The 18,246-nt window shown below is 34.4% G+C and overlaps 1 protein-coding gene across 1 annotated transcript in view; it reads left to right on the top strand.

Moving 5' to 3' along the window:
- The window catches only part of Enpp3 (ectonucleotide pyrophosphatase/phosphodiesterase 3), a 97,052-nt gene that overhangs the window by 38,864 nt on the left and 39,942 nt on the right, over positions 1–18,246 (top strand). Inside the window, 7 exon segments of the mRNA XM_047558745.1 lie at positions 12,353–12,432; positions 14,573–14,597; positions 14,600–14,638; positions 14,641–14,690; positions 15,221–15,330; positions 16,700–16,765; positions 17,488–17,563. Of these exon segments, the coding sequence (XP_047414701.1) occupies positions 12,353–12,432; positions 14,573–14,597; positions 14,600–14,638; positions 14,641–14,690; positions 15,221–15,330; positions 16,700–16,765; positions 17,488–17,563 (446 nt within the window).

The following is an 18,246-nucleotide window of genomic DNA, read 5'->3' as shown; positions in this document are numbered from 1 at the left end:
TCAGTTTTTCACCATTTAGCATGATATTGGCCATGGGCTTAGCGTAGATGGCCTTTACAATATTAAGGAATGTTCCCACTATCCCTATTTTTTCCAGTGTTTTGAGCATGAAGGGATGCTGTATTTTATTGAATGCTTTTTCTGCATCTATCGAAATAATCATGTGATTCTTAACTTTAGGTCTGTTGATATGGTGAATGACATTTATTGATTTCCAGATGTTGAACCAACCTTGCATCCCTGGGATAAAACCCACTTGATCATGGTGCACTATCTTTTTAATATATTTTTGTATGCAATTTGCTAAAATTTTGTTGAGAATTTTTGCATTGATGTTCATTAAGGATATTGGTCTGAAATTTTCTTTCCTCGATGTGTCTCTGTCTGGTTTAGGTATCCAATATCAGTTTTTTATATATAGACAGAAGTGGGATTACTACATCATGTAGAAACTCTATTTTTAATTTTTGAGAAAACTCTACACTCTTTTCCTTAGCAGCTATTCCATTTTGCATTCCCACTATCAGAATACAAGTATTCCAATTTCTCCATGCTCCTGTTAACACTTATTGACTTTTTATTGGAAAGTGTCTGAACAAGATGTAAGGTGATATTTCTTGTGGTTTTATTTGAATTTCCTTGCTAATTAGTGACACTGACATCTTTTTATATACTTCTTGGCCATTGTATGCCTGTTTTAGAGAAATGCCTTGTCAAAATCCTGCCCATTTTTTAATAGCGTGTTCATTTTTTTGATATTGAATTATAGGAATTCCTCATATATTTTGACATTAACTCATCAGATATATGATTTGAATATATTCTCTCCCATTTCATATGTTGCCTTTCCTCTCTATTTGCTATATAGAACTTTTAAGTTTGATGTAGTCCCACTTGTCTAATTTTGCTTTTACTACCTGTGCTTTTAGTGTCATATCCATGAAATCATTGCTAAGATCAAGGTCATGAAGGTTTTCACCTGATTCCTTCTAAGAGTTTCACAGTTTTTGGTTTTACATTTAAATTCTTAATCCTAATTTAAGTTGATACTCTAGTATAGTATAAAGGGTTTAGGATCATTCTGCACGTGGACATCCAATTTTCTAACACATTGTTTATAGATATATCCTTTCCCCATTGTATAGTCTTGGCACACTTGCTGAGGATCACTTGACTATACACACATGGATTTGTTTCTGTACTCTCTATTCTGTTTCATTGGTCTATATGTATACCTTTGTTCCAGTGTATCTTTGCAGTGTATTTTGACATCAGGAAATGTGATACCTCCAGTTTTGCTATATTTTGGGATTGGCTATATGAGGTCACTTGAAGTACCATATGCATTTTAGAATTTTTTCCCATTTCTGTAGAAAACACCATTGTGATTTTGATAGGGATTGCATTGAATCTGTAAACAGCTTTGGATAGAAGCTTAATATTTTAACAATATTAAGTCTTATAGCCCATGAATACTAGATGTCTTTCCATTTGTTTATGTCTTCTTCAATTTCTTTCTCTTATATTCTGTTGTTTTCACCCTACAAGTCTTTTATTTCTTTATTTAAGTTTATTCCTAAGTACTTTATTCTTTTTGATGCCATTATAACTGGGATTGTTCTCCTCATTTCCTTTTCAGATCGTTCATTATTGGTGCATAGAAACCCAACTGATTTTATATCCATCAATGTTGCTAAATTCATTTATTAGTTCTCAGAGCTTGGGGGAAGTCTTTAGAGATTTTATATATTATATCATGTCATGTGCAAGTAGGGAAATTTTGCTTCTTTCTTTTCTATTCGGCTTTCTTTTATTTCTTTTTCTTCTTTAATTTCCTTGACCAGGACTTCTATTACTATGTTGAATACAGGTAGAGAGAAGGTACATTCTTGCCTTGTTTCTGATATCAATGGAAGAGTTTTCTGTTTTTAACCATTGAGTACTATTTTAAGTCAACTTTATATTGCTATAACCGAAACACCACCAAAATAAACTTAGAGGAAGAAAGTTTATTTTGGACTCATAGTTTCAGAGGTTCAGTCCATAGCTGACTCATCACTTTGGGCCTGGGGTGAAGAACATCATGGAGGAAGACTGGCAGGTAAGAATTGAAGAGAGATAGAATCTTAGTGTAGTTTTAATTTGCATTTTTCTAATGTCCTCCTTATATATGGATATACAACCAGGGTAACTCCACGTCATATACAACCGTAAGAATAGGATCCTAATTAGAATAAATTATACTCCATGTATGTATAATATGTCAAAATACACTCTACTGTCAAGTATATCTGAAAAGAACAAATAAAGCAATATAAAATAAAATAGAGATGTGAAAAAAAAAAGAATTGAAGAGAGAGAAGGAGCCAGAAGGACAGATATATAATCCCCAGGGCATGCTCCCAATGATCCATGTCCTCCAGCTATGTCCCCACCTGCCTATAGTTACCACCCAGTTAGTCCGTTCACATAATTAATCCAGCAAATTGATAAATCCACCCATTAAGTTGTAGTTCTCATAATCGCATCATTTTATCTCTGAATATTCCTGCATTAACAAAGGAACACAACTCATAACCAAACCATAACAAGTAGGATGTTAGCTATGGGATTTTCATATAGGGACTTTATGAGGTTGAAGTAATTTCCCTCTATTCCTACTTTGTTCAGAGTTTTTATCATGAAAAAGTGTTGAATTTTATCACTTTTTTCTGCATCTATTGAGATGATGTGAACTTTATTCTTTTTTAATGTGGTATACCACATTAATTAATTTTCAGATGTTGAACCATCTTTGTATCTCAGGGATAAATCCCATTTGTTATAGTGTATAATATTTTTGATGGGGCTTGAATTTGGTTTGCAAGTATTTTGTTGAGTATTTTTACATGTCAAGGATATTGGTCTGAAGTTTTCCCTTCTTTACAATGTCTGTATGGTTTTTTATCAAGGTAATTCTGACCTCATAAGATGAGTTTGAAAGTGTTTCCCCTTGTCCTCAAGGTTTTGGTAGAATTTAGAAAACCGACATTTAGTTCTTTAAGTGTTTGGTAAGCATTTACCAACCAAGTCACGCAGCCTTTGGGCTTTCTTTTGGGAGGTTTTTGATTACTGATTCAATCTCCTTACTAGTTATAGATAAATACATTCATATTTCCATTTCATCTTGATTCAGCCTTGCTGGGTTTATGTTTCTAGGAATTTAATCAGATTTTTCTGGATTATCCAGTTTGTTGACATGTAATTGTTCTCAGTAGTCTCTTAAGATTATTTCTGCATTATTAGTTGTAGTATTTCTCTTTATGATCTTATGAATTTGAATCTTAACTATTTTATCTTGTTAAAGATTTGTCAATTATGATTGTCTTTTCAAAAAACAATTCTTTTTTTAATTTTTACAGATTGCATTTTGATTCATTGTACACAAATGGGGTACACCTTTTCATTTCTATGATTGTACATGATATAGATTCATACTATTCATGTAATCATACATGTACATAGGGTAATGATGTATATCTCATTCCACCATTTTTTATACCCCACCCCCTCCTCCCTCTCATTTCCATCTACAAAATCTAAAGTTCTTCCATTCTTCTCTCACCCCCTAAACCCCCACCCCATTATATATCATCTTCCACTTATCAGGGAAAACATTCGTCCTTTGTTTTTTTGGGATTGGCTTATTTCACTTAGCATGATATTCTCCAATCCCATCCATTTATCTGCAAATGCCATAATTTTATTCTTCTTTATAGCTCAATAATATTCCATTATGTATATATACCACAGTATCTTTATCCATTCATCTTTTGAAGGGCATCTAGGTTGGTTCTACAATTTAGCTATTGTGAATTGAGCTGCTGTAAACTTTGATGTGTCTGTGTTACCGTAGTATGCTAATTTTAAGCCCTTTGGGTATAAACAAAGGAGTGGGTTAACTGGGTCAAAAGGTGGGTCCATTCCAAGTTTTCTGAGGAGTTTCCACACTGCTTTCCAGAGAGAGCATACCAATTTGCAACTCCACCAGCAATGTAAAAGTGTGCCTTTTTCCCCCCATCCACACCAACATCTATTATTGTTTGTGTTCTTGATAGTAGCCATTCTAATTGAAGTAAGATGAAATCTTAGAGCTGTTTTAATTTGCGTTTCTCTAATTACTAGAGATGTTGAACACTTTTTCATATATTTATTAATCACCTGTATATCTTCTTCCTTAAATTGTCTATCCAGTTCCTTGGCTCATTCATTGATTGGGTTCTTTGTATTTTTGGTGTAAAGTTTTGTAAGTTCTTCATAAATTTTGGAGATAAGTGCTCTATCTGAAGTGCATGGGGAAAAGATTTTCTCCCCACTCTGTAAGCTCTTTTTTCACGTTCTTGATTGTATCCTTTGCTAAGAAAAAGCATTTTAGTTTGAGTCCATCCCACTTATTGATTCTTGCTTTGATTTCTTGTGCTTTGGGAGTCTTGTTGAGGAAGTCTGATCCTAAGCCAATATGATGAAGATTTGGGCCTATTTTGTCTTCTATTTGGTGCAGGGTCTCTGGTCTAATTCCTAAGTCCTTGATCCATTTTGAGTTGAGTTTTGTGCAGGGTGAGAGAGGTTTAATTTCATTTTATTACATGTGGATTTCCAGTTTTGCCAGCACCATTTGTTGAACAGGCTATCTTTTCTCCATTGTATGTTTTTGGCTCCTTTGTCTACTATGAGGTAACTGTATTTTTATGGGTTTGTCTCTGTGTCTTCTATTCTGTACCATTGATCTACCTGTCTATTTTGGTGCCAATAGCATGGTGTTTTTGTTACTATTGCTCTATAGTATAGTTTAAGGTCTGGAATTGTGACACCTCCTGCTTCACTCTCTGCTCAGGATTGTTTTGGCTATTTTTTGGCTATCATTCTTCCAGATGAAGTTCATGATTGCTTTCTCTAGTTCTATGAGGAATGTCATTGAAATTTTAATTGGAATTGCATTGAATCTGAATAGCACTTTTGGTAGTATGGCCATTTTGACAATATTAATTTTGCCTATCCAAGAATATGGGAGATCTATCTTCCAAGGTTTTCTTCAGTTTCTTCTTTAGTGTTCTGTAGTTTTCACTGTACAGGTCTTTCACCTCTTTTTTAGATTGATTCCCAAGTTTTTTTTTTTTTTTTTTTTTTTTGAGGCTCTTGTGAATGGAATGGTTTTCCTAATTTCTCTTTCAGAGGATTCATTGCTTATGAATAGAAATGCATTAGATTTACGTGTATTAATTTTATATCCTGCTACTTGGCTGAATTCATTTATTGATTCTAGAAGTTTTATAGTGGAGTTTTTTGGTTCCTCTAAAAATAGAATCATGTCATTGGCAAATAGTGAGTGCTTGAGTTCTTCTTTTCCTATTCATATTCTTTTAATTTCTTTGGTCTGTCTAATTGCTCTGGCTAGTGTTTTAAGGACAATGTTGAATAGAAGTGGTGAAAAAGGAAATCCCTGTCTTGTTCCAGTTTTTAGAGGGAATGCTTTTAGTTTTTCAGTTTTTCTCCATTTAGAATGATGTTGGCTGTGGGCTTAGCATAGATAGCCTTTACAATGTTGAGGTATGTTCCTACTATCCTTATTTTTTCTAGTGGAAAAAACAACTCTTTATTTTGTTCATTTTTCTGTTGTTTTCTGTTCTCTGTTTTATTTATTTTTTAATTTTATTGTTTTCTTCTTTCTGCTAATTTTGGGTTTAGTTTGTTGTTCTCTTTTTAGTTCTTTGAGGTGTAAAAGTAGGTTGTTTGGGCTTGTGTTGTAGCTCAGTGGTAGAGTACTTGAATATCACAGGTAAGGCACTGGGTTTGATTCTTAGCACCGCATAAAAAGAAACATTGTTTATTTTTAATTCTTCTTTTTGAATGTATGCATTTATTGTTATAAACTTCTTTCTTAGTACTGCTTTTTGTTGTATCCTGTTAGTTTTGGTATATTGTGTTTTAGTTTTCATTTGTCTTGTCTCAAGATATTTTTAAATTTCTCTTTTTATTTCTTATTGACCTTTTGGTTGTGGGTTCATTTCCACATGCTGTTGAATTTTCCATTTCTCCTTTTGAAATAGATTTCTAATTTCATTCCATTTTTGCTAGAGAAGATATTTGGTATAATTCAATTTTCTTGAGTTTGTTAAGATTTGTTTTAATATGTAATCTAACCTGGGGAATGTTCCATGTGTACTTGAAGAATGTGTTACATAGTGTTGAATGTTTTATACATACATATGTTGGATACATTTGATCTGCAGTCTTGTTTAAGTACATTGTTTCTTCATTGATTTTTTTGGGGAGCATAGTCTGGTTGTTTTACCCATTATTGAATGTGAGATAGTGAAATCTCCAACCATTACTGTATTGCTGTCTCTATTTCCTTTCAGAGCTATCATTGTTTGCTTTATGTCTTTAGGAATTCAGTTTGGTGTTCATACATAATTATCATATTTATTTATTTATTTAAAATGATTTTTTTCTAACTGATGGCTTGATCCTTTTATCATTAAGTAAGGTCCTTCTTAATCTGTTTTGAGACTTTTTTAAAGTTCATTTTGTTCTCATATCATTATAGTCATTTCTGCCTTATTTGGGATACCATTTGCATGGAACATCTTTTTCTTTTGGAACATTTGCATGGAATTTGCATGGAACATTTCTTTTCTTTGAGCCTTAAATCTAAAGTGAGTCTCTTGTAATCAGCATACACTTGGATCTTGTTTTTTAATACATTTAGCCACTGTCATTTTATTAGGTAGTTTAATCACTTTATACTTAATGTCATTATTTATATGGAAGTTTTCCTATTGCCATCTTGTTAGTTGGTTTTTGTTTGACTTGTAGTTCTTTTGTTCTCCTCCTCCTCTATTGCTTTCTTCCTTTGTGTTTCATTTTCAAAATATATTTATATGCTCTGATTCCTTTCTCATTTTTTTGGTATAATTTCTATAGACATTGTCTTTGTGGTTACCATGTACTTACACAAAATATTTTGTGATAATAACAATCTATTTTAAGCTGATAACTTAATTTTAGTTGCTTATAAAAGTTCCATACTTTTACTTTTCCCTAATACACATAAAGTTATTGAAGTCATAGTTTATGCCTATTTATATTATATATCTATTATCTTATTCAGTTATAGCTATTTTTAATACTTTTAACTTTTTTACTAGGATTAAAAATGATTTATCTACCATCTTTACAGTAATACAGCATTTTGCATTTGTCTACGTATTTGACTTTAGTAATGAGTTTTGGACTTTCTTATGTGACAATTCTTATGTTTTACTGTGCAGTGTCCTTTGTTTTTCAAGTTGAACAACTCCCACTTCCTTCCAGGGAAGGTCTAGTGGTGGTGAACTCCCGCAGCTTTTATTTGTCTGGAAAAGTATTATTCTCTCTCTTGCTTTCATTTCTCTCTATCATTTTTGGAAGACCTGTTTCACTGGATAGAGTATTCTTACTTGGCAGTTTTTATATATTTTTCTTTCACTACTTTGAATATTTCACTACACTCCCTCCTGGTTTGCAGTTTCTGTTGAAATTTTTGCTGATAGTCTTGTAAAGTTTCCCTCATATTTTGGAGTCACTTTTCTTTTGCTACTTTTGAAATTCTTTTTTTTTTTTTTTGGTCTTTGTCTTTTGATAATTTGATTATTATCTGCATTGGTGTGGACTTCTTAAGATTCATCTCTTTTGGGGTCCTTTAGATTTCCTAAGTCTGCATGTTCATTTTCTTCCCAAAGTTAGAAGCTTTTGGCCATTTATTTGAATTACTTTCTGGTTCTTTCTGTTTCTCTTTTCCTTTCAAAAATTCCATACTGCATATATTGGTCCACTTGATTGTGTCCCACAAGTGTCTTCATCTTTGTTTCCTTCTCCTCCTCCTTCTTCTAAAATTTTAATTTTGCTCCTCTGTATGAATAATTCCCAATGACAAGTTCTTTGAGTTTGGTGTCATTTCTTTTTCTGGATCTATTCTGCAATTAAACTGCTCTACTGCATTTTTCAGTGTAGTTATTATATTCTTCTGCTCCCTGTTTTCCATTTGATACTTTTTTATATTCTCTTTTTAAAAATTCTTGAAATTCTCATCTCTTCTTATTTTTTTAAAATTTATTTTTATTGTAAACAAATGGGATACATGTTGTTTCTCTGTCTTCTTATCTTGATGAGCATTTTTATAATAGTTATTTTGAATTGTCTGTAAGATAAATCATACTTTTTTGCTTCATTAGGTTCAATTTCTATGATTAATCTTGTTTCTTTGTTTTGAACATATTTTCTTGTTACTTTCTGTGTTGGTGTCTGTATGTTAGATAAGGTAGCCACCTCTCAATCTTCCTAGACTGGTCTTGTATAGAAGAAACCCTCATGAATCAACCTGGTCAGAGATTTTGGAGGTTCCTCAAGACTTTATGTTAGTCCTATCTTTCTTTGTTCTGAGGTGTACCACCACTCACTACTATGGTATCTAGAATATGCCAAGTGCTCTCAGTGTTCTGAGATAAGCAAGAGAAGCCACCAGAGAAGTTGTATCATTAGACATTCTATAAGCACTCTCTTTCTGTTCCCAGAGATAATTTGAAATGTTGGGTTTTTTTTCTGTTTTCTCAGTGATGAGCCAAGGGGAGAGGATTTGATTACTACCATTCTTATCAAAGCATTTTCTTTATGGTAACTGGCCCCCAGTTTACTTAACTATGCTGGATTCTCTTAGTGCTACAAGACTGATAAGACAGAGGGTAAGACTTTGGGAAACCTCTGGAAAACTATAGGCAATGGACATATCGTCCAACTCTTTCATTCTCAGGGAGAAGTTAGGAGCTGGAGTTTAGTACTCCCTCATTCTGCGCTGAATCAAAGGAAGGAACTACAGTGAATGTCTGCATACTAGTTCAGACCTCCTTCTTTGTTCACTGGATCCTCCAGGACCCTACTGTATGATGGGTCCCTAAGACACGTGAGATAGAAACTAGTCCCTTTGGTAGCATTTGGAAAGTTGAATAGTAAATGTTTAGTCAAGTTCTTCCCTTCCTTGGGGAGAAACAGGTTCTTACCAGAAAATATAGCAGTATCCTGGGGTTCCCCTGGATCGTATGGGACCTACTAGGGATGGGAATTATGAAAAGATATTTACATTTTTCCTGCCAGTTTTGATATGGCTGGTTTCACACTTTGCTGGTGTGCAGGAGACTCTGAAATAGTTTTTGGGTTGTTTACAAAGGGAATTGATCCATGTGTTGCTGTTAAATGGTTATGTCTGTGTGGGAAGAAGACCCGAGAGCTTCCTGTTTTGCCATATTGCTGACATCACTTCTGTCTTCCTTTTTCTGTCTTTTCTCATCTGTGTGCCAAGGGCTTGGATGCATACATGCAACCACTGGGAAGATCAGAGGTTCTGCAGAACTTATTGATTTGAGTGCTGGAAATGACAAAGGTCAACCACATGAATAGTATTTCCAGAAGGATATGAGATATGTGCAAAACGAAAAGTACCTATTTTGAACCTGTGAATATTGCTGAGTTATTTTCTATGTTTTCAGTTTGCAAGAATACCTTAATTAATCACACTTCTTTATGCCAATCCTGATAAGAATTTCATAAAGACTACATTGTAGTTTTGATCTGCACATTCTTTGGCTGTTTCACCTATTCATCCATTAAGCCATCTAGTCTTTCTTATAGTTTATAGTTACTGTAAGCCTAGTTACATAAGCGTATCCCATTATATTTTCAGGTTATTTTTGTTCATTATTTCTTTTTTAAAAAACAATTTTCTAACTGGATATAGTGATGCATACCTGTTATCCAAGTTACTTGGGCAGCTGAAGCAGGAGTATCACAAGTTCAATATCAGACTGAACAACTTAATGAGACCCTCTCTCAAAATAAAAAGAGTTGGGGATATAACTCTGTGGTAGAGCTTGCCAAACTAGGACTAGTGTTCAACCCCCAGTGCCCTCCCCACATGTGTGCAGGCATGCACACCCACACACAAATGGTTTTCTAGAAGTAAATTGTGCATATGGTAAACATTTCAAAGAAATATTAAAGGATATATAGTAAAAACAAATGCATTTTCCCTGATCATCTTATTTTTCTTCTACAGAAACAAATACTCTTATTAGTTTATTGCATGTCTTTCCAATAGTATTTTATTTGATCATAAATTTGATTATTAAGATTTGGAAGAAACAGTAATGGAAGATGGTGTTTCTTGTGGACTATACTATAGTAGCCAGATACAAGTGCAAAATAGTAGCCTAGGTCTATAGATAGTCAAGAGATATATCTGGTCTATGACTTTATAACTAGGATGGTATCATATTCACACTGTACTGGCAGCTTAATTTACATTTTGTTTTATACACTATGGCTCAGTTTACATTTTATTTAATACCCTAGAGCATTTAAGAATTTGAGTTTGCTACCCATGTTTCAAGGAAATAAAAACAAAAACTGACTTTATATCTTGGTTCATTCTGTGACTTTTCACCCACTTAAATCTTTAATTATGTAAGAGGATTAGCTTCCTTTATATTTTCTTATCATATAACTTTTCAACAATATTTAATTTATCTTATCCTAACTGAAGACAAGAATTATTTATTGATGTTATTGACTAAAAGAGAAAAATAAGGGATGAGGGGGAGAAAAAAATAACAGAATGAATCAAAAACTATTACCCTAGGTAAATGTATGATTACACAAATGGTATGCCTCTACTTCATGTACAAACAGAGAAACAAGATGTATCCCATTTGTTTGCAATAAAATGAATTTTAAAAAAAAGGGGGAAAAAAGAAAAAAAAGAGAAAAATAAAGGTTATTTTAATTTAAAGCCATGTCTTATGAATCAAGTTTCAGAGCAGTTTACAAACTAAGTATATCAGAATCATCTGGCGTGATTGTGTGATTGTTAAACATGTAAAATTTTGAAGTCCCTTTCCCCCATCTCCGTTTCTCATCAAATGGTGCTATGTAGTGAACTTTATAGGGACTAGATTCTGAAGGAGGAAATTCCTGGATTGTATTGGAAATACTGAATAGAGACTGGGAAGGAGATCAACCACAGATCTATTTGGGAAAATATTCGTTGTTTCCAGCTGCAAGTTTGTTACTTTTTGGCCAACAATCAATTTCACTTTTTTTTTTTTTTTTAACTTAAGAGACTATAACAGGGAAGCTTTCCTTTAGAATTAGAGGCAGTGGGATTTGGGTATGGAAAATTTCTTGGACTTTGCTGCAAAGGAAATAGCAATGTGCTCTAGTAGTTCTGACCTCCTTAAACGAGGTTACTGCACAGATTGAAAACAACAGAACAATGAAAGCAAAATTAATGCCATACTTTGTGAACAACACAGTACAGGAAACTTCACAGATCAAATGGAAACTGAACTGAAAATAATAAGCAATAAAGTGAGCTCATTTTGCAAACATTACTATGTGACATGGTCTTATACAGTTGAACAAGTCAAATGAATCCCTTTTTAGTTACCTGGACAGTTGTGTTGATTTTTATTATGGAGGATACTTTACATATAGGAACTATCAGCTGAGAAGGAATAATATATAGAGATTCTTACTATAATGACCAGAGTCAGAAAGAAAAAGCAAACTAAGTGTGTAATTTAGGATACCTTTAGCTCGGGGGTCACAATCCAAACAGGCCAAATCCTGCTTGCTCTGCTTGATATCATATGGCCTGCCATATGCTAAGAGTTGTTTTACATTAAAAATTTTTTTTTAAATAAAATAATACCTTGCAATGTAAAAATTATATGAAATTAAAATTCCCATGTCCATCAATAAAATTTGTTAGCACACAGATCTGCTCATCGTTGTGTATTGGCTATGGGTACCTCAGTGGTTAAATGGCAGAGTTGAGCTGTTGCAACAGAAACCATATTATCATCTGCCTTTTCACAGAAAAATGTTATTGACCTTTATTTAAGCTCATTCCTCTTCTAAAAACGGACATTCCTTAGAATGGAAGAAGTGAAGGGGTCAGAATTTCAACCTCTTTCAGTTAGTTTTCTGGGAAACCTTCATGTTCAGACTAATATTTGTTGTGTGTTTGATGGTGCTGGGGATTGAACCCATGCTAGGCAAGCCCTCTACAACTGAGCTACATCCCTGGCCCCCCCCTTTTTTTTTGTACTTTGACAAAAGTAAAGTTTACCAAGCTATCCTCAAATTAGTGATCCTCCTGCCTAGCTTCCCTGAATAGATATGATTATAGGCATGTACCCAGATCATGTCCAGATTTTTAATTATTCAGCATATTTCTAAGGAGGAAACAACTTTCTAATTTCTCAACAATACTTTGTTGCAGAAACATGTGGAATTCATTCAAAATACATGAGAGCTGTATATCCTACCAAAACCTTCCCAAATCATTACAGCATTGTCACGGTAAGTGCTTTGACCACTGGAAAGACTGACAGGCCACAGACAGGAAACTGACCATGTCAGACAAACCTTCGTGGGCAAGAACTGTCCAAGCCCATGCCACATACTTCACAAGTACATGTAATGATAGTTCATGGCTTAATTCAGCTGGGGAGTCATGGTTCAACATGAGGCTGGAAGTGTGCTGTGAGACATTAACTATTTAACTATGAGTGTGTCCTTACCTTTGTGTGAGGCCAGAATAAACTCTCTGAAATACCTTTCTCCTGGCCTTTTGATTGCCCTTTATTTAACTGAAGGTCCTCTGAGTATGGTAGGTTATATATGCTTCTTATTGCTGATTTTGCTGTTTAAAATAGCCCCCAATCATAGTGCTGAAGTGCTATCTTGTATTCCTGTTTGGATTGCTGACCACTGAGCAAAAGGTATTCTAAAGCAGGCCTTGCCATGCCTCACAGATAAGATCATGTGTTAGGTGAACCATTTAGTGGACAACCCCTGCGATGTGGAAATGTTGTTCTTCATGATTTCTAACTTAATACTTATGTTCCACGAATGAATTCATACTGGCCTCTTAGATAAACAACTTTAGATAAACAAATCTCTTTAGATAAAACAGCTAAAACAAGTGAATTCTCCTTGATGTATGAAAGATGTAACTGGAATGATTAAAATTAACTCAGAGGAAGTTCTCTGCTTCAGCCTTCATCACCAAAGGATATTTGTGTCTTTACTATTTTGCATAATAGTATTTTATTACTATGGAATGATAACTGACTGAATAAAAGTTAATCCTTAAGTAATTGTATGTATATATCCTCATTGTTTGTAGATTTCATATGCGCAATTTCATCTGCTCACTAAAATTTATTTGTAACCCCCGATCCACAATGTAGTGCATGTGTGATCATTGTGGATATGGCCAGGAGCCACGTGAGTTGCCTGATGCACACCTTCCAGTTGAGGTATACAAGGCAACACTCCTGTCCTCTTGTTTTAGTTCTCATGATGTCAACAAGTGTCGTTTTCCACAGTCTATTACCTATTAGTGCTATGTTTTTCATGTTTGTGCTTCTTATTGTTGATTTTGCTATTTAAAATGGTCTCTAATCAGTGCTAAAGTGCCATCTAGTGTGTTCCTAGCAAGCAGGCCTCGATATGCCTTACAGAGAAGATCATGTGTTACATAAACTTCATTCAGGAATGGGTACAGTAAGCTAGTATTAAATAGTATTAAATGTTAAATAGGTTCCATTTTTCAGACACACAGAAGGTAATATGATGATCAGTACACAAAAATGTCATACCAGAGGTCCTCAGAAACCTAACCCTGTACTTACCTTAGAAGCAATGGTTCAATATTTGTTAATTCAGTGTTCATCACAATTTTAGAGAACATAACTAACATGAATAATAAGAATTAACAGTATGTATACATACATAAATATAAATACATATAATGCACACATACATATATATGAATGAAAGATTACATACAAGTGCTATTAATTATATGATATCTCTGTCATATATATAGTGATGTTCTGAATTGTTGATCCTAGAATCTGTCTGAAAGTAGTTATGACGACAGGAGATATAGTAGGCATTCAATGAAAATATGTAGAAGGAGTAAATGACTATAAATAATTTGATTGAATGAATGATTGGATTGATAGCAAAATGGATGAATGGAAAAGAGGATGGAGAGAACGAGTTGATAACTAGCTTTAATCACATTTAGTCGAGTATCTGGTAATTCAAATCTATCTAGTAAATTTCTTGTGACTGTTTGCTAATATAAGCAGTGAGTAATTATTATAATATGGGAAATTTTATTGATGAACAGTTACTAAGCAAACGAGAGTTATATTAATACCATCAATGCAAATCATTCACCTGATGTTCTTTGTTTGCTGCTATATACACGGCAGAATTAGGAACAAAAACTGCCTGTATCTAGCTGGCTAGCCAGCCTCAAATTTGGGTTCAGATCCAGGTATTTTATATTAAAGGTACATGACATCCTTCCTAGACATGAGTTATAGATTTTACAGTATTTTAAATATACATTTGGCTTTACTTTCATAGGCAGTAATTACATAAATAATTTTATTTATCTCACTCTTTTTAATTAACATTTTAGGGCTTGTATCCTGAATCACATGGTATTATGACAATAATATGTATGATGTACAGCTCAACAAGAATTTTCACTTTCTTCAGAGGAGAAAAATAACCCAGCCTGGTGGAAGGGGCAACCAGTATGTAGCATTCTGTTCATGGTTTCCAAAGTAACCCCATTTACCCATGTGACATGGACTGATCTTCTTGTTCTACTTTGAGTTTTAAATTATCCATCTTGTCTCCAGAGCTAGGTTGTGAAGGTGTTTCACCACTATTTATTATTATTATTTGAATTTTTAAAACATTTATTGCTGTTTACTCTTATGTTGAAACTTGAGTTTTGTATTGTAACTATAACCATCTGGAAATTACTCAGAAAAATTATCTAATTTTTTTCTTCATAATATTTCATAATTCTTTTAAAGAGAAAGAAGAATCTTATAATTTCATCAATTTAAAAAAGATGAACTTGTTCCTCACTGCCTTACCACATTTTTAACTGTTGAGGCAGATACTTGAATATTTATATATTTTGACTGCTGCAAACACAAGTTTTAATAATTATTATAAGTTTTGCAGTGGAAATTGTTGTTTCCAATAAGCTGTACCATTTCAACAACAACTAACCTATTGACGTTCGCTTATTCTCGGTTCTCTCTTCTTACAGATATGGCTGACAGCAATGTACCAAGGTTTGAAAGCCGCTACCTACTTCTGGCCAGGATCAGATGTGGCTATTAATGGTTCCTTTCCTACCATATATAAGAATTACGACGGGTAATGAATCACTTTCAGATAAGAGCCCATCTAAGCAGTATTGATTAGGATTTTTTTTTTTGTTGTTTTTTTTTTAGGGTGGGGTGGAGCCCAGATCCATGTGCATACTAAGTACATGTTCTACCCACTGAACTACTCCACACAAGCCCCTTTTTGTCTTAATCTTGAGTGAAATTCTCTATTTCTAGTCGTTTGGGTTCAAATGCCTTGGAGTCATTGTTTCTTCTCTTTTTTAAACCCATCATTTCATCTCAAAACTTTCTTGCATTGCCTCACACATGAGGTTTTTGGGAACACCTAATCTAAACCATCTAAACAAAGATGATTGCGGTCTCAGGATCTCCAGCACTACCATCTGGTTTGAACTTTCTTCTACAGTTGCCTTTTTATCCATTTCTGTGCTGCGTTTTTTGCAGTGCTGGGGATTGAACACAGGGCCTTATGCTTGATAGACAAGCCACTCTACGAACTGAGCTATGTCCCCAGCCCCATTTCTGTGCTTCTTATTCCTTATAATCTATTCTTATTCAACCAGTCAAAAAATTACTTTAAAATGCAAGATCAATTATGGCACTCCTTTGATCAGTCAAAGTAAAAGCCTCAAGGACTCTCTGTGGAATGGCAACCACCATCCCCAGACCTGATGTCCATCTACTGCCCAGATGCTCACTCGGACTTCCTCGGTGGACCTCGGCACACCAAGTTTACTTCCACCGTGAGGCCTTTGCACCAGCCCTTCCCCCTGCCAAAGACGACTTCCTCCTTGGATTCAAATGCCCACTCTCTCACTTCTTTCAAGTTTTTGCTAAAAAATCACCTTTTCAATATTGCCTTACTTCAAACACACTCAGTTTAGAATTCCAAATCACTCTCACCCATTTCTCAGGGCCCCTTACTCTGCTATAATTTTTATTTTTTCCATAGCATTTGTCACTTCTAAATATACATAGAATTTGTGTATTAACTCTATTGTTTGTTTCTTGCCTTCCTTCATGGTAATGTAATCTTTGGTTTGCTCACTAATAAATTTTGTTTCAAATGAACAGTGTCTGGCAATAGATGCTCAATATATATAAATATATAATTGAATGAAAATTAATAAACTGAGTATTTAGTTGGGGAAAATTGAAGGAGAGAAGGGCAAGGAAGAAACAAAGCATTAAATACTTACTATACAGAGAAGTATATCTGTATATAAATACTGAAAATAGGGACCCTTTGAATATACTGAATACTTTTCAGCATTTTGATCATATAGGATCACAAATGGATATCTGAATATATTAACCTATTTTCCTGAGGAGGAATAGAATGCAATTATTCCCTGATCCAATTAATTTTTTAAAATTATATTTACTCTTTTTTTCAGTAAGATCTCATATGAAGAGAGAGTTTCTACATTGTTAAAATGGCTGGACCTGCCCAAAGCTGAAAGGTAATACATAGCATCAGAGAAGTGTTGGCATAGTGGGACACATGTGGACCAAAAATGGAATTTTTCTTGATCATCACTGACTGTTTTTGAAAATACTTGCTATTGCCTTTTAATGGGCGCTTTTCAAGAGTTATTTCTGAGGTCTGGTGCTCTTGAGGACATGGTTGACAATAACTATTAACTGCAGAAATACAGCCAGTACAAGAGAGAAGAGGCAAATATCACAGAGGAAGATGTGGGGTTGGGGCAGAGCTGAGACTGGGTCTGACACTCACTTCTGAGGACAGATCCCAGGAATCACAGGTGCTTGCACGAGGACGTGATGATGGGCTGGAGTTGTCAGAGTCTCCTGAAAGAGAGGTGGAAGTAAACAGCACATCAGAAACCAGACATCCAGAAACAGAACTTGGTATAGTAGAAGAGAGAGCCAGCAAAAAGTCAGAAACCAGGAAATATAAAGGGCTTGGGCACACCAAAAGAGGTCCTAACTGTAAGAACAAGACAGATTTTCACAGCTGAGGTAGACCAATGATTACATCCTGGCAGGTCTTATTTACTTCCTGTTAGGAAAACCTATCCCAGTTGGGGCCAAGTGCCGCTGTGGTCCTGAATAAGGAGAAGGCCAGGGAGAAAAAGAATGGTTAGCATATTCAAGATCCCAGATTTTGCTGCAGGTTTATTCCAAATTTTTAATGTCTTTCTCTGTTTCAATTTACCCCTAGACCCAGTTTTTATACCATATATGTGGAAGAGCCTGATTCTGCAGGACATGATGAGGGCCCGTCAGTGGCAGAGTAAGTTTTTATTTTTTAAAACAAATGGAAACTATCTAACCCTAACCAATAAAATAAAAAAAATTCTCATTTCTACTGTACACGAATATATCTGATAAATGCATGAGAAGTTCAAATAAATGAAAATCTAAAAGGATATCTGCCTTTTTAACTACAAAACAATGAAAATTCTAGAAAGGACAACTTTCTAATTAACCACATCTTGATTCTTTTGATAAGCACTGAAGACTGAAGTGTCACTATGTTATTTCATGTGATAAAAACATCAAAGCTAAATACTGCATGAGCCGATTCAGCATGCGAATGTGGCCCATTCCAAAAGCTAAGTCACTTGCAAGTTTGCTGTGGTATATCCACCATCTACTCATATACATGGTTGCATTCCTAAGTTCCTTATAATTAGACAATGTTTATTGCTTTGGGCACATTTATCATTGAAGTGAACTCTAATATAGTTACTTCATTAGTTAGAACATTCTGTTATGATTTCCACACAATATAGTACTTAAATCCTGCTTTAGCAAAAAAAAGTCATTTTTCTCTTCTGAACTCCACCAAAGTCTTTATCATCTTGAACATAGTGCAAAGCTATGGAAACTCCCATGAGTATGATGGTATTTCCCTACCCCATGAAACTCCGTAGTAATTGTCCTCAGTTGGAGTGCAGGCATATTTATTCTGGCCACA

This window comes from Sciurus carolinensis, chromosome 7 (assembly GCF_902686445.1).
Source record: "Sciurus carolinensis chromosome 7, mSciCar1.2, whole genome shotgun sequence".
In the NCBI taxonomy this organism is placed as follows: Eukaryota; Metazoa; Chordata; class Mammalia; order Rodentia; family Sciuridae; genus Sciurus; species Sciurus carolinensis.
This window is presented reverse-complemented; position numbering and strand designations above follow the sequence as displayed.